Here is a 20,827-nt window from a genome sequence, read left to right on the forward strand (position 1 = left end):
TCTGGAAGTAGGGTTTTACAAACTAATTCAAGTTAAAAAAAAAAAGTGCAGAGACATGGCCTCTGAGAACTTGAAGATTCTCTCCAGAACACCCTTGCATCCTGTTATGGACTGAATTGTGTCCATTACCCCCACCACACCCCCCAGCAAATTCTGACACTGAAGCCTTAATCACGTGGGATATCTGGATAGGACCTTTGAAGAGGTAAATAAGGTGAAATGAGGTCATAACTGTGGGGCCCTAATCCCTCTATAGGCCTGGTGTCCTTCTAAGGAGAGGCAGAGGCCCCAGGAGTGCCTGCACTTAGAGAAAAGGGCCTGAGAGGGCACAGCAAGGACACAGCTGCAATGCCAAGAGGGAGAGCCCGGGACAGACCAACCTGCCGGCACCTTGATGGGACAATTCCAGCCTCCAGGACCGCGAGAGCAGCAATTTCTGGGGTTTAAGTCTCCCAGACCGAGGTGTTTACTTAGGCATGCATAATCTAAGGCCAAAAGAACTGGCACTTCTGTCAAGTAAAAGAGATAACTGAGGTACAGTTGTGTAAGATTATTTAAAATATGTGATGCAAAGGAAACACAAAGCAGGAAGGATTCAGATTCGATGTCAGAACTGTCATGACTGAACCGGGTTGCTAAAACTGGTTGCAGGAAAGGATCTAAAGGAAAAACAGACCACGGAGAGGCACATTTGAAAGCAGAGTCAAAGGATATATCTTAGTGGATTACACCCTTTTCTACACTCTGTCCCAAAGAAGGGTAAAGGTAAAATGGGTTTCACGGTAAAATGAAGTTTGGAAACAAAGTGTTTTACTTTGCTCTACCGCAGAATTTCTTGGAGGCTTTTATGAGCTCCACGAAGGTCCAAGAGGGGGACATTTGATGATAGAACCCTTCATCTGTGAGACACCATGGGTGACGATTCTTCCTAGGGGTCTATTTTCAGAGCAGAGGGATCAAAGGAAGCTTGGCTACTTTCAGTGACATCCTCCTAATGGTGTCAGCCACCTGCTGGGGTGGTGCTGGGCAGTTACAGAGGCCTGATACCGAGAGGACCACAAAGTAGTGCGTGCCCTTGAGCCCTGTTAGCCGTGTGATCTTAGGCAAGCTCCTCAGCCTCTGGTCTGGAGTTCAGTTTCCTCATCTATAAAACACGTACAGTGAGTACTCATCACCACGGGGATTTCTGCAGATATGGCAAGAACGAGGCTAAAGGCTTTCCATGGGAGTATTCAGACAATGAACTATCCTACAGGTTACACGTCTGACATAGTGGCTTTCCCCACTGTTAACAACTCTTGGGGAGCTGCTGGGCACAGTACGTTCACTCATGCAAATCACTACCTTCTGCAGGCCAGAGGCTGGTGCAACAGAACGAAATCCATCTGTGCTCTGCCAGATCTCATGTAGGGCAGCGTACTATGGACAGAAGAGCAGCTGTGTGCTCACCCCCTCCCTACCCTGTTCCTTTGAAGTGGACCCATCAGACCAACTCAGGGAGCCCTACTTAGCCGCCTTCACTTAGGAGCTCAGTTATTCCCAGTGTAAAGAGCCTTGACCGCCAAATAAAGATGACAACAGAAAATAAAAAAGAGCTTTATTTTCCTGTCACCGTCCTACTTTCTTCTAGCTGTCGCTAACAACCTGACAGTGTGTCTCTACCACCCTTGATTCCTGCACCATTCAACATAGCAACAGTCACAAACGTATCACCTTACGGAGAACATAAATACTTTTTTCTAAAGCTCACTGGGCACAGCAGGAAGGTGGCCAATTCCCTGGTCCCTCTCCTCCTCCCACCCTTCTCTTGGGGTCTCCATCCCACAGGAAGGACCCAGGCGGGAGGCTGAGTCAGCCTCAGCCTCCTCTCATGTGCTAATCCACCCTCATTGCTGGATCCCTCTAGGGGAACAAAGGAAGGGAATTCCGTTTTCCCGTTTCTTTCAAATGGGGGCCTAACAACTGAGGTTTCAAACACAAAACCAAACACCTGCAAAGCAATGTTGAGGCACGGCTGTTTTCAGGTGCTTTCATTTTCGTCGCCGCACTGGGAGGTGTTTCCTTTTATTGTCCTTGTGACTTCTCCTCATCTTTCACAATGGCAGAATTAGATGGGAAGAATTAACCAAAATAAGAAAAAAATCTAACCCTATAGAAACCGCCTTCCACCGAACTCCAGTGATGGCTCGCAACAGTCCTGACATCCATCCCCCTGCCCCAACCAGCCCTCTAATTCCTGTAGCCAGGCCCAAACACTGACAACACCCCCCTTTCTGGACATTCAGGAGTCACAGTCCCTGAAGGGCCAGGTTCTGTGCAGACGGGGCGGGAGCACCCCTAGGAGATCTGGACCTGCGCTTGCCCGTCGGGTGGCAGCCTGGGCTGGCACTGCGGGCACCACCAGGTGAGCCTCTGGAAGCCTCCTGGAGGCCCAAACGCCTCTTTCATGACCCGGTGCCCCCCAGGGCACTGCTCTTTCTGGTAGATCTGCGTGTGCTGCTGTTTGCCCTGGAATTTGCCCTGAAGCCAGTCTGCGCTGAACTCCACCGCGTGATCCACGAGGGCCTCAAGGTGCTGAGGACTGAGGAGCGAACCGAGAGAAAGGGGATGGATCCCAGCTCTGTACAAGGCTTCATTCTTAATGATGTTCCCTGGGAGGAGGCAGGGAGAGGACAAGGGAAGGAAAAAGAACACACTGGTGAGAGCCCCGTCCACAAAATCAGCAGAGCAGATGGAAGCTGGCATGACGGCGGCAGGAGAGTTCTTCCAGATGACCTGGAACCAACTCTGCCACGGCCTGGGGGCTCCTGGGCAAGTCACCTGCTCTGAGTCCACTTCCCTGTCTGCCAAGTGGGTTGGCTAATACTCACCTTTAAGGTTGTTGTGGTGAAATAAAATTCATGTGCGGCCCACGTTACAGCAAAGAGGTTATCAAGGCAGGCTAGGGAAGCTGACTGCCTGCGTCTGAACCCCGCTCAACCAGATCCTAGCTATGTGACCCTGGGAGCTTCCTTAGCTTCCATAAGCTTCACAGTCCTCACCTGTAAGATGGGGATCGCTTTTGTCAGCGGTTATTATTGTCGTTAGTAACAATGACTAGTCAATAGAGCATTAGCTCTTGCTGTAAATATCCCAAAGGCGCTTTCTGGAGGTCTGTCTCCCTCAGGGTGCAGGGGCTCCCACAGTCTTAATGTGAAAATGCAAGGCCACTGTCTGGTGAGCCCCCGGGGCCTCCTCCCCGCTGAGGGGAGCTGTGCCTGCAGCAGGCACCACCACGCCTTGGAGATGAGGTGGTTTTGTCATCAGCTCACGCAATTGCCTCAGCAGCCAGTCACAGGGACACTCAGTCCTCTGTGGAGGTAGTAAGAGCAGTCAGTTCTTACAGTTCTGCTAGTTAGCTGTTCTAGTTTTCAGATTGCTCAGCTCTTTTCCCCACCTGAAAATGCTCATGGTTTCATTGCTCAGGACACTTGAACAGAGCGAGGGAACCTGCTTCTTCACTCATGCCTTTTAAGATCCTGACAGAGGCCTGAGGCATCCGTGCTTTGCCAGCAGGCAGCTCCTCTGACCAAGAGAGGCCCCATTAGCAAACACCCTGCTCTCCCTAAGCAAATTGCACAGCTTCCGGTTCCCGGCAGATACTGGCTGAGTAATCGAGTACCCCCTGTGTGCCAGGCACTGCACCAGGCAGTGCAGGATTCCAAGAGAAAGAAGACACGACTCCTGCCCTTTAGGAAGTTATGCTATGATGTGGCCACAGGCAGATTCCAGCTGATAATATAATTAGGATGTGAATTCTGAAGCCAGGACAGAAGTTAGAAATTGCCTAATCTAACTCCCTCAGTTTATTTTTTTAAAGATTTTACTTTTTTATTTGAGACGGAGGTGGGGGAGAGCATGAGTGGGTGGAGAGGGGCAGAGGGAGAGGGAGAAGCAGACTCCCCACTGAGCCCCAATATGGGGCTCGATCCCAAGACCCTGAGATCATGACCCGAGCCTAAGGCAGATGCTTAACCCACTGGGCCACCCAGGCGCCCCTAACTCCCTTAGATTAAAAATGAAGGAAGTGAAGCTAAAGAGATTAAGTGACTGCCACAAGCACGCAGGAGGTGGGTCTTATCCCTTTCCCATCAGTCATACCTAAGCCTGAGAAGTATCTTTGGTCCAACAGTGTATAGCAGACAGGCTGCTCCTGGCCCAGAGCTTCCAAGGCTTGTCCTCGATCGAACTTCTCCGACAAGATGTCAGAGGTGGGTCTGACCACGGGGGAAGAGCTCCAAGACATCTGACAATTATAAAATGCCAGGAAGCCACCACCACCAAAGTACAGGACCAACCTAGGAAGAAAGAAAAGATCCTAAGTGCATGCTGTTCAGGGCACACACACATACAGCTCCCACTCGGAGACTCAAGTCACATGTCCATAGCGCTCCCACTCCACAGCCAAGATTCACCAGGGAAGCTAAGAACCCAAAAGAGAAAAGGGATGGCTCTGCCAGAATCATAAAAATCTCATGGCTAAATGCAGTAATTAAAAGAAAACATATATATCGCTCCATCTTCCTGATCACAGCCATACACGTTCACTGAAGACCACGTGACGTACAGAAGCCTCAAAGCTCAGGAGGTGTGGCTACCCGCACAAAGGCAGAGTTTGTTAGGAAGGACAGAGAAATGGATGCTAAAGAGCCACCGCTCCCCATCCAGGCAAGATTTACCAAGAAATAAATACGCACCCATACGCCCATGGACTTCCTGAATTCCAAGGACAGGAGAAACTGTCTGAACTTTGATAAAGAAATAATGGGTTACTGTGTAAGGGCAGATAATCAGACTGCAACTGGACTCCATATCTGAAAGGGAATATCCATGTATCTGACCTAGATGGTATTCTGATGTGGAAGTAAAAGGACAACCTTGTTGAGAGAGTGAGAGAGAGCGAGCGAGTGAGAGCATGTGATTCGGGGGAGGAGCAGAGGGACAGGGACAAGCAGCTTCTGTGTTGAGCACGGAGCTCAGGGCTTGATCCCACAACCCGAGATCACCACCTGAGTCGAAATCAAGTCAAACGCTGAACCAACAACTGAGCCACCCAGGTACCCCTAAAAGGACAACTTTAGAGGAGAAGGCCTCAGAGATACATCTACCGTGGTATCTCACGTAATTACTCAAGGAAAAATAAATGCCCAACAGAAATGAGATCAGCAGGGATTTCAAGCCAAGGGGTGAGGGAGAGGGCAGGTCGTAAGGGGCAGCCCTGGATTGCATAATATTTACTGTGAGAGACCTAGAGGACTGGACGATAGCACAACAGAACTGTGACGTGTTAAGAAGGAATTCTTGAATCAGAAGATACCCATGTTGACCACTGGAAGAGAGAGAGAGGTTCTGTGTGGTCACTGAGGAGCTGAGGCACTTGGAGCTCCTTAAACACTGGATTAGCTCAGTGCTCACCAGTGGAAAACAAAGAGGATGAGGAGGACGAGAAGCCCACCTGAGCTCTGGATGGGGGGGATATCGCCTTGCTGAGAACGTCTGGTCAGAGCACTGACTCTAAGCAGATGAAGCAGCTTAATAAGCTCACTGGTATGAAAGAGTCTGATACTGGCCTGCCCCCATCGGCACTCTGGGATTTGGCCGCCGAAAAGCAAACACTGTAGGGTGATCAGCCTTTGTAGGTTGCAAGGTGTACAAGGATAATGTGTGCTGATTCGGGGGACCCAAGTACATTATCAACGTGAAGCAGTTTGCCAAGTGTGCGGTGGATCTTAGTGATCAGGTAGCACCTACCGACACAAGAAGGAATGAGAGTCGGCAGAATATGACAGTGGACAGAAATAAGTATCAAATTCACATTCCACTGCCTCCTAAGACTGATCCACTAGTTACCACGATGCAGGGGGAGGAAAAACCTATGTCATATACAGCGATGTGGCTGGTTCTAAGGAACAGATTCAGAAACTGTGGGGAGCGGTTGAAACTCTGTTACTTTATCCAGAGACGTTTGTTAACCTTGACACTGAGCCTCCCAAGGGTGTGCTGCTCTTTGGTCCACAGGTACAGGCAAGACACTCCGGGCTTGGGCAGATGCTAACAGGACCGATGCTTGCTTTTAGAGCAATTGGATTTGAACTTTTACAGAATAATGTCGGTGAGGGGGCTTGAATGGTTCATGAACTCTCTGAAATGCCCAGAACAAAAATAGCCTGCCTTATCTTCTTTGCTGAAAGCGATGCTATTGGAGGGGCTCATGTTGAGGATGATGCTGAAGGAGACAACGAAGTGCAGAGAATGATCCTGAAACTGATCAATCAACTGGACGGTTTTGACCCTCGAGGTAACATTAAAAGGCTCATGGCCACCACCAGACCTGATGGTTCGGATCTAGGACTGACGAGGCCAGAGAGACTGGACAGAAAGACTGCATTTAGCTTACCTGATCTAGAGGGTTGGACTCACATTTTTCAGATTCGTGCTTGTTCAATGAGTGTTGAAAGAGATGTCAGATTTGAATTGTTAGTGTGCCTGTGTCCAAATCGCTCTGGTGCTGAGATGAGAAGCATCTGCAGGGAAGCTGGTATGCTTGCCATCAGAACACAGTGAAAAATCGCTACTGAGGAGGATTCCTTGCAGGCTGTAAATAGGGTCATTAAGTCTCATGCCAAATTCAGAGCTACTCCCTGATATGACATACAACGGAGCCCTGAAGGCTTTCACGAAAACGCTGCTTTTCATTAGAATCCTAACCTTATTAAAGAGGCTTGTTAATAACCATTACACACACAAAAATAAAAGGTTTCAAAACTGAGTAAAAACAAAGAAGATACCCATTAATGTGTTTTTAGTATTAATTAATTTAGTTATACATAATTAATAGTATCATATAGTTAACAATCTGGAACTAAAATTCTAAACTATCTCAGCAAACGCAGGAAATAGGGTAAAAAAAGTGGTGAAGTAGAAATATTTCGAAGGCCTCCTCTCAGAAGGATGAAGGAAAGGAGCAAAACCCAATTTTAATAAGAAGGGAGACATGTTATTAATGTTATTAAACATTTGGTCATTATTAACTAAGAAAAACTACGAGTCTAATTTAAAGGGAACGTTATTACCAACAGAAAGAAGATGAATAGCAATACTTGCAATTTATACCCAACAGGAGTGGAAAAAGGGGGGGGGGGAAGAAACTTGAGAAACCCAACAGAAGAAAAGAAACGAGGTATTAAAAAAAGGCAAATGGGGGCGCCTGGGTGGCGCAGCGGTTGAGCGTCTGCCTTCAGCTCAGGGCGTGATCCCAGTGTTATGGGATCGAGCCCCACATCAGGCTCCTCCGTTGTGAGCCTGCTTCTTCCTCTCCCACTCCCCCTGCTTGTGTTCCCTCTCTCGCTGGCTGTCTCTATCTCTGTCAAATAAATAAATAAATAAAATCTTTAAAAAAAAAAATAAATAAAAAATAAAAAGGCAAATGGAAGAAAATACAAACACCACAGTTACCACATTTCAAAACAAAAGAGTTTTGGTTTGAGTTTAAAGAGATATAAAAGCCAGATACTCACTCTAAGAAATATACCTAAAATCAGTTAAAAAGCACACCTATAAAGCACAGACTATAAAAAGACCAAGTGGGGGGCCAAACACAGAGTGGCATTATTACCATCAAGAAAAGCAGAATTCAAGATCAAAGGTAAACAGAGGGTATGTTATTATTTATTTTATTTTTGTGTGTGTGTGAGAGAGGGAGGGAGTTGGAAGGGAGGGCCAGAGGGAGAGGAAGAGAGACTCTTAAGCAGACTCCATGCTCAGCATGGAGCCCAACAGAGGGCTCAAACTCATGACCCTGAGATCATGACCTGAGCCCAAATCAAGAGTCTGATGCTTAATCCACTGAGCCACCCAGTGCCCTGAGGGTATGTTATTATTTAATAAAGCTGCAAAGAACCTATGAGAGTCAGAGACCTTGATGCTTTGAACAACAGGGCAGCAAACATAGAAACACACTAGAAAGACAAGGAGAAACTTCATACAACTACAATCACCCTAGAGGATTTTAATGCTCCTCTTCCTACCTTTAGCATATTAAGTAAACAAAAAAGAAGAAAGTATAGTTTGAATTATCAAATCACTAACCTGTTCTTAATAGTTACAGAAGGTTTTACTTCTTATGAACATACTATCTTCATTTATGTACATAAAATGTAAGCAAAGATCAATGATGTGTTTGCAAATTTTAATAGATGCCCAAAGTAGAAAATTTACAGGCTGATATCCTGATCACAATCCAGTAAAAAAAAAAAAAAAAAAAAAAAAAAAAAAGTCAGCAAAACAAAATGATGACCCCACTCAAACATCTGGAAAATCAGAAAATACTCTTCTCATACAGAGTATATAAAACTAATATTACTTATTTGAAAGCCCAACAAAGTTGATAAAACTCTGGTAAGCCTAATTAAGAAAAAAAAGAGGGAAGGTGACAAAGGAAAATAAAAAACACTTAGAAGAAAAAAGCAGACATAACTTCACAAGAAGAGATTCAAAAAAATAAGAGAATGATATGTGTTAACTCTGTGACAATAAATTCGAAAAGCTAGTTAGGGAGCAGGCTTGTTAGTGAAGAGCATTTCAACTGCCCCAGCTGGTGGCTAATCTAGCAACCAGCCCAGGCACCAGCTTCAGGCCATGAGAGGTTTGCTGGGAGGCTCTGAGCTCTTTTTGCGCATCGGAACTTCTAGAAATGACCCTCTCTTCCCCTCTTCTCTCTTTATGTGTGGACATAAGGCCTGGGACTGCAGGAGTCTCCTGCTGCTGGTCTAAGGACGAAACCAGCATGTGGGAAAAGGCACAGACAGGAGAATCACAGAACATGAAGCCCAAAGCTGGGAACTGAGTCAACACCAAAGCCCACCCTCGCCTGAAACTTCATGATCTCCTCCCCACTTAATCCAGTCTGAGTTATCCTTCCACTCCAAAGCATCTTACTAACGCTACATCATACTGTAAAGAAACACTACAGTTTTGAACATAAAAATATATCATTATGAAACTTTAGACAATGGAAGAGTAATGGGGCTTTTAGGCAGAAGGGGCCTTCTTCAGCAAGAGGGGAAAACTCAAGAGCTATTGGGAAAAATACTGACCACTGACTACCTAAAAATTTAAAATCCCAGGAGGTGGGAGGATGGGCAAAATAGGTACAGAGGATTAAGAGGTACAGACTTCCAGTTATAAAATAAGTCACAGGGATGAAAACTACAGCATAGGGAATATAGTCAATAATATTTTAATAACACTGTCTGGTGATAGATGATGATTACATTTATCATCGTGAGCACTGAGTAATGTCTAGAATTGCTGAATCCTGACGTTCTACACCTGAAGCTGAGATAACACTAATGTCAACTACACTTCAAGAAACATTTTTAAAAAATAGATAAAAATTTAAAAACTTTTTAGATTTATTTATTTTAGACAGTGAGAGCACATGAGTGGGGGGAGGGGCACAGGGTGAGAATCTCAAACTGACTGCCTGCTGAATGTGGAGCCCGATGCGACTTAGGGATCCATTCCATAATCCATGAGCTTGGGACCTGAGCTGAAACCAAGCGCTGGACGTTTAACTAAGCCACCCAGGTGCCCCTAAAAATTTATAAACCCTGAAAGCTAAAAGGCACAAACACTGTCAAAGGACACAGGCAGAGTTGAAACAACAGTGGCACCAGATATCACAAAGATTAACACGCAATATACAAAAGCCCCTGCAAACTGATAAAAAGTATTCAAACAACTCAGAACTAGTTAAGAATTCAGCTAAGCGAGTACTTATGCAAGGACGAGAGGATGTTCATTCTCAGTGACCAGCAATGACTCCTCTGGGAATCTACAGAAGTAATAATCCTGAACATGGACAGAGTTTTACACACCAAGATATTCTCCTCACCATGAGCAGACGAAAACTAAGACAATTCTGTCCCTAAATTCAGAGTGCACTAGTCAAGCCATAAAATGTCCTTCAGAGCCATCCCTCTGGAGGGATGTGCTTGTTGGGAAAGTTCTTCCCTTCTTCTAAGCTGCCCCAGTATGTTTCCACCCCTCTCTGGATGCAGACCACAGTCTACTTTCTATCATGGGTACTCTTCCCTAGGAAGTGGGCTGCTGCAGAGCGGGGGGGATACCCACCTGAGTGAGCCCACAGAGCCCAGCCCCAAGCCTGCACAGGGGCCGTGTGAAACACCACAGACCCTGCAGAGCCATAGCCCACAGTCTGCCCAACCACACCATTACCTTGGAATGGGGTCCCTCCAGTCGCCCCTCTTGTTTGCTTTCTTCGCTCTGGAGAACTCGTTCACCCAAATGCTGCCGAACAAACCAAAGCTGACCTGCAGCCACCTCTCAGCACCTTCTGCAGGCGTGTCTCCCCGCAAACGCTCCAAACCATGGTCTCCCCTGGGAGCAACAAGCTCCAGGGACTGAGAAGACGGGTGAGAGATCTTCTGGCTGCTGGGTCCCGAGGCCTGCTTTTGGTCCGAGGCCTCTTCCTTCCTCTCTCCTTTTTCTAGAGACTCTGGCAGTGAGATGTTGCCAAGGGACCCAAATTCTTCATCTGGATCAAATCTAAGGAATAATTTCTTTCCATGGACCTAGAAAAAACCGAACATGATCTAAGGCTTTGCCAAGGACTTGTTTGTGCCCCTCCCCCCCACAATGTGTTACGCTGAAACTTAACCCACAATGCGGTGGTATTTGGAGGTGGAGCCTCCAGGAGGTAATTAGGTCATGAGGGTGAAGTCCTCGTAAATGGGATTAGTGTCCTTATAAAAGCGGCCCCAGAGGGCTCCTTCGCCCCTTGCACCATGTGAAGACAGCCAGAAGGTGGTGGTCTATGAACCAGGAAGCAGGCTCTCACCAGACACCAAAACTGCCCTGCTATGTGATCTTGGATTTCCAGCCTCTGGACCTATGAGAAACGAACTTCCGTTGGTTACAAGCCACCCAGGCTGTGGTGTTCTGCTATAGTAGTCTGCATGGCCTAAGTAAGACAGCCTTACAGACCCAGAATAGGGAAGACTAGAAGAGGTATGTGCAGATGTTTATCCTATGCAAACTTATTCCTTCTTGCCTCTTCCGTGAAGCTTTCCCAAGTTGAGTATTTCGGACCTGCCTTTTGCTCTTTGCTCCAGTGGTATGGGCAGTTAGCACATGGTTTTCAAAGTGACTGAAAGCTAGAAGAATTGGATTAGCAGTAACACAGATCCATGCCAGATAACAGGCCCACCCTAGAATAACTGAGGGAAAATGCTCCCGATGTTTTCACAGATTGGCTGAGAAATAAATATAAATTGTCATCTTGTATTTAATTCATAATACTTCTCTGTTAGAAATAATCAGCACGCACACACACATACACACACCATACACAAACTGACTGCAGCTAAAGTACTGCGTTTTATATATTGTAAATACACAATGTATTTTACACATCGTAAAATTTGGTACCTCTCACTCACTGAAATAGGATTTGGTAGAAGAAATGGCCACGAGAGAACCCACAACAAAAAAACGACAATCAATAGAAACTGAATATTGACACAAAAACTAACCAACGGATCAAACCATAAAACATATATAATATGTACAAAGGAAAAGAATTCACCTCATCCCGAAGAAAATGATTTCAAGAAAAGAAGATGGGAAAAAGAAATATATGTAAAAGAATGGTCCAGCTGCTTTGTATTCTATTTTCATATTGCTAGCCCTACTATGCAATGTGCATATCCAGATTCCAGGATGAGCCAGTTCTGCATGATCTGAAATTCAGGCAGCCTTTCAAAACCAAAACACCTGGCATCAATAATGGAAATGCCTGTGTTACTTTTTTGGCCTCCAAAAGTACATAGAGACCACAGTTCTGATACGATCTCCAACTTGTCAATTAGTATGAAAAGTTTGAAATCCTCTCCCTAAAAGAGGGCATTCCCTTTCTAAATAATTCCAGAATAACTCATCTGCAAATGTGAGCACAGCAGTGGCTGCCACGTATCAGAAATGGCTTAACTGAGCTACACAAAAAACTGAGCAGGAACTCAGAGGGCATAATAGAATTCGCTCCAGAAAATACTTTCTTGGGGCGCCTGGGTCGCTCAGTCGTTAAGCGTCTGCCTTCGGCTCAGGGCGTGATCCCGGCGTTCTGGGATCGAGCCCCACATCAGGCTCCTCTGCTGGGAGCCTGCTTCTTCCTCTCCCACTCCCCCTGCCTGTGTTCCCTCTCTCGCTGGCTGTCTCTCTGTTAAATAAATAAATAAAATCTTTAAAAAAAAAAAAAAAGGATGGGGCGCCTGGGTGGCACAGCGGTTAGGCACCTGCCTTCGGCTCAGGGCGTGATCCTGGCGTTCCGGGATCGAGCCCCACATCAGGCTCCTCCGCTATGAGCCTGCTTCTTCCTCTCCCACTCCTCCTGCTTGTGTTCCCTCTCTCGCCGGCTGTCTCTATCTCTGTCAAATAAATAAATAAAATCTTTTAAAAAAAAAAAATAAAAAAAAAAAAAATAAAAAAAAAAAAATTAAAAAAAAAAAAAAAAAAGGAAAAGAAAAGAAAAGACTTTCTTGATGCAAATTCACCAGCATTGGTATAATGCTGATGAAAATATTTGTCAAATGCCCCTCAGGGTCAAAACATTTAGCAGGTCAAAAATGCCTAGGTCAGGACATCTTTGTGTTCTCTACAACTACGGCAATTTCTACTGTCCCTCTTTTAAATTCATGGGACATTGTTGTTACTTCAATTAACTGACCATTAACTGAGCCTTTACAATGTGCCAGGCAGTATGCTAGGCTCTGAGGGGATACTGATGAGGAAGGCTCCACTTGCTGGGGTTAATGTAGAGCATGAAATCAGCCACAATACCTGGCTCGCTAAAGTGTAACACAGAGGCCGCTGAGGGCAGAGGAGGTTTGGGAGAAGGAAGTAGGCCTTTGGAATGCCTAGGCCTGTGTGACCACTCTGCGGCTGGAATGCCACAGGGAGGTGCCTTCCTGAAACTTTCCTAGCCCCAATAGCCGCTCTGTGGCCTAAGTGATGTAGGCTTTGCCCCTTAGGCCATGTTTAGCAGAACTTGGCAGAACATGCATATTAGCACATCGTATCTTTCCCGGAAACATATCCTCCCAGTTTCAGTAAGACCCCCCTCGTCACACATCACATGCTTGAGGAACAGTGATAAGGATTTGTGATTATCCTCAAGCACCAATAAAAGCGGGACCAAAGAAGAGCAAAGGGTCTTCGTCTCTTGAGTGTTAAGCCCCGTGCCTTCTCTCTTTCACAGCAAAGTTTGGAGTAATCTTTCATCCGTTGGTATAGGGATTGCTGGCCATTCCAGCATCCACTAGTTCCCTCTGGAAACTAAGTATTTGAAAAGAAGGAAATTCTTTTTTTTTTTTTAAGATTTTATTTATTTATTCGACAGAGATAGAGACAGCCAGCGAGAGAGGGAACACAAGCAGGGGGAGTGGAAGAGGAAGAAGCAGGCTCACAGCGGAGGAGCCTGATGTGGGGCTCGATCCCAGAATGCTGGGATCACGCCCTGAGCCGAAGGCAGACACTTTAACCGCTGTGCCACCCAGGCGCCCCAAGAGAAGGAAATTCTGACACACGTTACAACATGGATGAACCTTGAAAATATGCTCAGTAAAAGAAGTCACAAAAGGAGGCGCCTGGGTGGCTCAGTCGTTAAGCGTCTGTCTGCCTTCCAGGACATGCATCCCATGGAGCCCTGGGTCAGGTCTGGCTTCCTGCTCAGCGGGGAGTCTGGGAGTCTGCAAGTCGGCTTCTCCCTCTCCTGCTCCCCCTGCTTGTGGACTCTCACTCTTTGTCAAATAAGTAAACAACCTTTAAAAAAAAGGAAGTCACAAAAGAACACATGTTGTAGGATTCCATATATGTGAAATGTCCAAAAAAGGGCAATTCTATAGAAACAGAAAATAGATGAGTGGTTGCTTAGGGCTGGGGGTGGAAGGCAGGGGTGAAATGGGGAGGGACTGCTAGTGGGCACAAGGTATCTTTCTGGGGGGATGAAAATGTTTTAAAATCTATTGTGGTGATGGTTGTACAACTCTGTGTGAAGACACTAAAAGCCACTGAACTGCACACTTTAAGTGGGTGAATTGTATGTAATGTGAATTATATCTCAGTAAAGCTGTCATATATTTTTTAAAAATTGGAGGACTGGTTAAAAGTCTTAAGTATGTAGGGGGATTGGATGAGAGCTCCCACACCATCCGAACTAGGATGGAATAGAAACATTAACAGTCATGTAAGTCATGTGACAGTCATGTACTCAATACGTACGCCCCATGTACTCTTTCTCAGGCAGCTACTGGAGTACATGCTTTGCAAAATGAGAGGGTTAAACGAAGGAGAAGATAATGGACAGGGTGTAAGGAGACTACTGACTAACTCCCAATATCCCTCTACCCTCTTCCCTACTAACAAATCTACCAATTTACAGGGACCTCAAAAACCTCTGATTTAGGGAGACCTCAATGTCTTCAGCTAAAAATCTCTGTCTCCCAGACTCCCTTAGAGATGGAGCAGCCAGTGAAATACACGCAGGAGTGGTCAAATGTGGTTTCCAGAAAAGCTCTTTGAAACAGGTGAATCAACTTCTAGGTCCCTTCTGCCCTATCTCCTTTCCTTCCTCTTTCTTCCTGCCTAGAATGTAATGGCTGGAATCTCAGCTGCCATGTTATCACCATGAGGATGAGGGTCACACCCCAGGGAGGGCAAAGCAGGAGCTTGGTGCCCAATGATCTTGTATTGCTCCCATACCATCCTGGACTGCCTCCTCTGGACTTCCCATTATGTCAAGGGAGGGGAAAAAAAAAACACCACACAAACTCCAGACATGAATAAGCTGTTCTGAATCCGTTATGAATAATCAAACACAATTCCAACACAGAAACTGGAGAACCAACAAGGAAAGACAGAGAAGGAACATGCCAGAAAAACAGGTAGCACAGAGTGGAGCCAATCTCTTCCCTGCTTCGTTAGCCCACTGCACTCATTCTATCTCCATTTGCCTGTCTACAACTGCTTCTCAAACCTGGAAATGCCCTTTCCTTTCCTTTTGGTCCATCTAAATCCTCCATCCTTCAAGGTCCAACTCAAATCCCACCTCTTTCATGAAGTCTTTTTCTTAATAAAAATATTTTATTTATTTATTTATTTGAGAGTGAGAGAGTGAGAGAGAGAGAGAGCGATCGAGCGCAGAAGCAGAGGGGAGGAGCAGAGGGAGAAGCAGACTCCCTGCTGAGCAGGAAGCCCACATGGGGCTTAATCCCAGGAACCTGGGATCATGACCTGAGCTGAAGGCAGAGGCCAAACAGACCGACCCACCCAGGTGTCCCCATGAAGTCTTTTACTCCAGGCCACAAGGACCTCTTCCCTGCTGAGGCCCTCAAATGGGGCTTAATCATATGATGCCTTCCTTCCCCTTCACTGTTACCTAACAGTTTCCCCTGTTGTTGATACAGGTCTTACTTTCCAAATTCAACTCTCAGATCCTTAGGAGGTAGAGGTGCAAAGAAGGGAGCACAGTGATGAGAACTCACCCCCCACATGCCAGGCAGTTCCTGAAGGCTGTGACCCTCAGGGTTCTCGGGCTCCCACAACACTGATTTCTGTCTTGGTTTACTAGGAAACCAGCTCACAGTTCTATCTCAAGGCTCCCTGTCCACACATTCTTCTGCCCACTCAGACATTCCATAAATATTCTCTGCGAGCCAGCTCTGTGACAGGCACAGGTGAAATGCTGGGGTTCCAGAGATGAAAGGATCTAACCCTGCCTCTGCAAACCTTGCGGTAGTCTGGGCAAAGAGTCCAAAAGCTCTCACAGAGGGGAGCACAGAACTGGAGGTCAGGTGGCCTGGGCTCTAGCTAGCTATGTCAACTTAGGTTGAGTGTTCTCTCTGAACCCCTATCTCCAAATGCAGAAAATGTAAGTGAAGGTCTACAAGACCTCTTTCAGTTCTAACCAAGAATGGCTTTGTAACCCGCGAGGTGTGTGTGAAGACAAGGTGGTAAAAAGAGAATCACCACTTATTGAGCCCCTGTCCCACATATAAAGTCTGTTTAATACAATTTTAACCGCTAAGTGATTTATCCCCATTTTACAAGTGCAGAAACTACAGCTAAGAGATTAAGTAACTTGCTTCAGAGCACACAGCTAAGCAGCAGAGCTAATTTATTTTTTCTATAGCCAATTACCAACATATGCTTCCTAAGAGCCGGCACTCAGCAAAGTGCTAGGCATACAATACTGATGGGGGCACAGGCCCTGCCCCGTTGCTCTGTCTCCTGCAACTCAACCAGCAGGACAAATTCAGCAATGAGGATCCACTAGGAGGAAGTACAGGGTGCCCCACAAGCACAGAGAAGTCTCTCCCCACCCTTAGAACAGGCAGGCCAGGCTTCTCAGAGGATGTGATGGCAAGTCTGAATCCTGAAGACAGGAATTACCATGATCACATGAAGGGACGGGAACGGGGGCAGAGTTGGGGGAAAAAAAGGAAGATCCAAGCAGGGGAGCAGCATGTCAAAATCATGGGCAAGAGGATTGGGAGAGGAGCCCCATACAGTTCAACAAGACTGGAAGAGAGATTTGGGACAGGGGAAGAAATGGGCCTAGAGAAGGACACACAAGTCAGACCACAGGAGCCCTGGGAGCCCCTTGAGCCAATTCTACCTTATGCTCAGGGTATGGATAAGGCCACCAGAATCCAGATCAGAAAGCTATGCTCTTTCCTTACGTCCTTGCTACTTCCCAGCCACAGGTGCACATCAGTCAGCTGGAGTGACCAGAATCACTCCAGACTCTCTAATTTGGAATCTCCAGCTCATGAGTGCATAGGGTACTCTATCTAGTTCTAAAGGCCACTGAGATGCCCACTCCTGGCTGAGAAACATCAGACCTAAAGAGGCGGAGCTGCGTGGGGTTCCTAGCGTGGTTGCCTTGGGCACAAGGAATTGATGGCATCAAAGTCTTGAGATAAATTCTAAGGGAGTCACAGGACGGGCCAATGGAGCCGGCCCATTTACATGAGGTATGGGACAAGCCCGGAAGAACTCACCTGGGTGTCTTGGAGCCACAGGGACTGGAAGCTGGCAGGGTTCAGCTTCTTACTGCTGCCCCCTGTCTTGACCACCTCCTGCCCCACAAAGGGGGAGACCAAGTGGTGAAACTTTCTCACAGATGGTCCTTCCGGCATCCCTGCAGGCAGAAATGGGGAAAAGAAGCCACTGACTTCACTAGTTCTTCTCTAGCATTTCTGGTGGGTGCCAAGTTCCAAGCTTTCAAGCAGCTATTTTTTTGCCATCGACTTGAAATGCATACATGGCCAAAAGGGGGTGTGGCTCGGAAAAGGGGTCAGATCAAAGAGAAGGACCAGCTGTGGCTAGGTGTGGGTCAGTTTCCCAGTAATGGTTTCCCTTTCCAGCCCCTCTCACCTTCTTCTCACCTCAAACACTTACTAAGCACCAACAGTGTGCTAAGCCATCAGGTCATGGGAGTCCTTGTGGCACCCTGAATGGGAGCTGGCCCTAGGTACTTTTTGCCTGCACGGTGGGCCCGCAACTCATCTCCACACTTCCTCTGTCCTCCTCCTTCAGCAATACCAATCATTCGAACCCACTACTGCTGATTTATCTCCCCACTTTTACGGGAGAAACAGTGACGGAAGAGAAGACTGTAAGGGACACAGAGACAGATGTGAATCTGGTCCTCCCACGACCACCCCACTAGAAGGGGCACTGTGTATGTGATGACAATGCAGAGCTCAGAACCATGACAAGTGCAGACACAGGGTCATGTTAGTTCAGAGCAGGGAGAGGCCACCTCCAGCTTAACTGCAGATAATTATCCCTGGAAACCAAAAACAGCTGGGGTTGTTTTAACCCTGATGTATGGTTATCTGTAACCCCTATCCCTCTCTGCCCCAAATAACCCAAGTTCACTCAGAGTTTATGTATAAAGCCTTCAGATGTTTGAGTCTGAGTGGTCTGTAACCTGGCTTCTCAAAGCTAGGAGTTCCTCCCCATCCCCCTTACCCAGGGCACACTACTTAACCACCTGTCCTTGTCCCCCCCCTGCACAAGACTCTGTAAGTTATGAACTCAGTAGGTACTGCCAGAGTGGTAGCTATTATAGTTCACCAATTCTAAAAAACAATTAAAAATTTCTAAAATGATGCCTCTTACTATATCCATGCTTTCTCATAGTTGAATTATCAGCACATTCAATAATGTGTATTTTACATTTGATGGTGCTTTATATTCGTTAAAAAGTAGTGTTGTTTCCCCTAATCAGACCTTCAAGTCACTGGAGAGGCCATACTGACAAAAGTGCTGGGTTGCAAGACTTGCCTGACTGCAACCCACCTTAACCTCAACCAGCTCTCAGTGCCCAGGTCATCTCTAACAGAGGAAGCTTCTGGAAAAGCTTTCATCCGAAATGCACCTAATCCTTGAAATCTCAACACAAGCGCATAGTTTTTAAGGTATACTTATGCAGAAATAAAACTGGGCAGCAAGTGGTCTCTGCTCTGGCCTTAAGAGAGTAGAAGCGGAAAGGACACAGGTTTGATGGGGCCGTCTTGCCTACCCTCAAACCCCCTCCCTCAAGAGGCTAACTGCACTGAGGCTGGTTAATGGCTCCCTAGGGTGCCACACTGAACGCGGCAGGGGAGAGGGGCGATAGGGAGTCCTCTTTTCTAAGGTTAGCCACTCACTCCCCAAGGGAGACTCTAAAATGGCTGCTTATCCCAATTCTTTCCTGGGGTGAGGCGAGGAGATGGGGGGCCGCGGAGACAAGGCTGAAGGGCACTGGGGGAGGCTCCCAGGGGTAAATGCAGGGCGGCACAGTGGCAAACCAACCAACCAAAAAACTGGGCCAGGGGTGCGGCTCCATAAGGGATGCTCCTTCAAACTGTCGGTCACTGCGTTGGCTCGCCGGGACGACGGCGCGCAGGCCGCGGGAAAGCCGGGCAGTGCCAACGGCAGCGGCTCCGCGCACCGCCGGGCGGAGTCCGCGCCGCCTCCCCGGCCTGCTCCCCGCTCCCCGCCCGCGCGGGCCACGGCGAAGGGCGGGCGGCTGCACTCACCGGCTCCGGACCCGGGCCCCTCGGTCAGCCCCAGCACCGAGGCGATGCCCGCGCGCCGCCTCCCGCGCAAGGCGGAGAGGGCCGCCCGGCGTCCGCACACGCTCTGCCCCGGGATGGACGCAGAACGCTCCCGGGAGCCGGCAGCGGGGATAGGTCCCGAGGAGGGGATGGGAGGGGTGGCGCGAGGCTCCTCCTTCGGGGGGGGGGAGGGCTCGGGGTTCCGCCGGGGCGTGGGGTAGAGCGGGACTCCGCCCCTGGGGCGGGTCCGGGGGCGGAGCCCCGCTCTGGCAGGGGAGGAGCCCTGCTCTGGCAGGTGAGGGCGCGAGGCTCCTCCCCTGAGGGGGTGACTGGAGGCGGGGCCGCGGCCGCGCCTGGGGTGTAAAGGGCGGGAGAAAGTGGGAGAAGGGCGGAGGTACACAGATCTGGCGCATCGTAGAAACGAGACAAACCGCCTTGGAAACATTTATTGTCTTTCGGAGACAGGCGGTTATAGAGAAAAGTGAAGTTCCCGTATAGGAGAACTTTGGGTAGTTCGGGCAAAGTCTTTGAGTTGATTTTGAACGGCTTCCAAGCTCACGTCATTTTGCAAAGGAAACAGGTTGTCAAGAAATTCTAAGGAAAAATTTAAAGAGTGGGATCTTTCATTTTATATTATTTGAATATTATTGATTTTGCCATAAGCAAATTTTGCTTTAAAAGTAGTATTTAAATTTTTGTTTTCAGAGAGTAATAAAGATAAAACGATAGACTATTCAGAAATATCTATGTTCCATTGTTAGTTCTCCAAAGAGGATGGGGAGCCAGCAGTTTCCAGAAGACAGCAGGGAAATTTGGGGAAGTGCCAGAGCAGGTGTTCCAGAAACTGTCCAGGATAGCAGGCACCACGGACCCGAGAGAGTCCTGAGGAGGACTTGGTCAGCACAGGAGACAGGCCCAGTTCTTTCTCAGGTTGTGTCCTGCTGATTGAGAGGGAGAAGTACAGGTGGCCTAAAGGGAACAGGAGCAGAAAGTGAGGAGAGGAAGGCTAGGAAGTCTTGGGGTACTGAAGTTTCACAACACAGTGGGACCCTGGAGACAGAGGGAATGAGGTTTGCAGGTGCTGAGTTTCCAGGAGGGATCCCCTGAGAACCTTCTGGTCTCCCTCTTTCTACATCTGGCTTCTTCTGGAGAACAACATCCCCACTAGGAGGCCCCCTGCTGTAGAATCAGGTGTACACAAACAGTAGCTTCTGGAGCACCTAAATCCCCATTCTCTAGACCTTGGCTGAGCTGCAAAGGAAACCAGAATCACAATCATCGCCTCACCTCTTGGAATGAATGCCTGATGCCTAAGAAGGCTCTGCAGAGCCCAAAGAACTATGAAATTAGGAAACCAAATGGTTCACAGAGTGACTCTACCATTTATAATAATAGCTATTTGTTGAGCACATACTATGTGCAAAGCACTGTTGTAAGCTCTTTATGTTAGACTGCCTCATTGTTAGTTGTGGGAAGACAAGCAAGTCACAGTATCCCTGTATCTATTCATGTTTTAAGTGAGATATATATGGCTTTATCATGGAAAGATCATAAAGCAGGGTTTCTCAAACTTTAATATGCCCCTGAATCACCTGGGAATCTTATTCAAATGAAGATTCTGACTCAGGTTTCTTTTTTTTTTTTTTTTTAAGATTTTATTTATT

General features: G+C 47.3%; 1 protein-coding gene and 1 pseudogene across 2 annotated transcripts; one reads left to right on the plus strand and one right to left on the minus strand.

Annotated features, from left to right (window-relative positions):
* Nucleotides 1–1,580: 1,580 nt before the first annotated feature.
* NEIL2 (nei like DNA glycosylase 2) lies at nt 1,581–19,304 on the minus strand. 2 transcript variants are annotated; one of them, XM_045799407.2, is made up of 5 exons: nt 19,146–19,304; nt 17,118–17,257; nt 10,279–10,634; nt 4,141–4,337; nt 1,581–2,651 (listed from the first exon to the last, which is right to left on the minus strand). In XM_045799407.2, exons 2-5 carry the CDS (start codon nt 17,253–17,255, stop codon nt 2,338–2,340), a joined length of 1,005 nt encoding a protein of 334 aa, XP_045655363.1. In that variant the 5' UTR covers nt 17,256–17,257; nt 19,146–19,304; the 3' UTR covers nt 1,581–2,337. The 2 variants fall into 2 exon arrangements, with proteins under 2 accessions (XP_045655363.1, XP_087722717.1); XM_087866591.1 differs by lacking the exon at nt 19,146–19,304 and adding an exon at nt 18,923–19,063.
* Nucleotides 4,747–6,684, plus strand: LOC123793539 (26S proteasome regulatory subunit 7 pseudogene; annotated as a pseudogene).
* Nucleotides 19,305–20,827: the final 1,523 nt, after the last annotated feature.

The sequence above is a fragment of the Ursus americanus genome, chromosome 13, assembly GCF_024610735.1.
Source record: "Ursus americanus isolate L20-20 chromosome 13, mUrsAme1.1.p, whole genome shotgun sequence".
NCBI lineage: Eukaryota > Metazoa > Chordata > Mammalia > Carnivora > Ursidae > Ursus > Ursus americanus.

Bases quoted from the DNA above. Each gene is read 5' to 3' on its own strand.
- NEIL2 (XM_045799407.2), bottom strand. From the start codon at position 17,255: ATGCCGGAAGGACCATCTGTGAGAAAGTTTCACCACTTGGTCTCCCCC. The intron at 10,635-17,117 runs GTGAGTTCTTCC...GGTTTTTTCTAG, and splicing joins TGTGGCTCCAAGACACCCAG to GTCCATGGAAAGAAATTATT. The intron at 2,652-4,140 runs GTATGACTGATG...GCCTCCTCCCAG, and splicing joins AAGATACTTCTCAGGCTTAG to GGAACATCATTAAGAATGAA.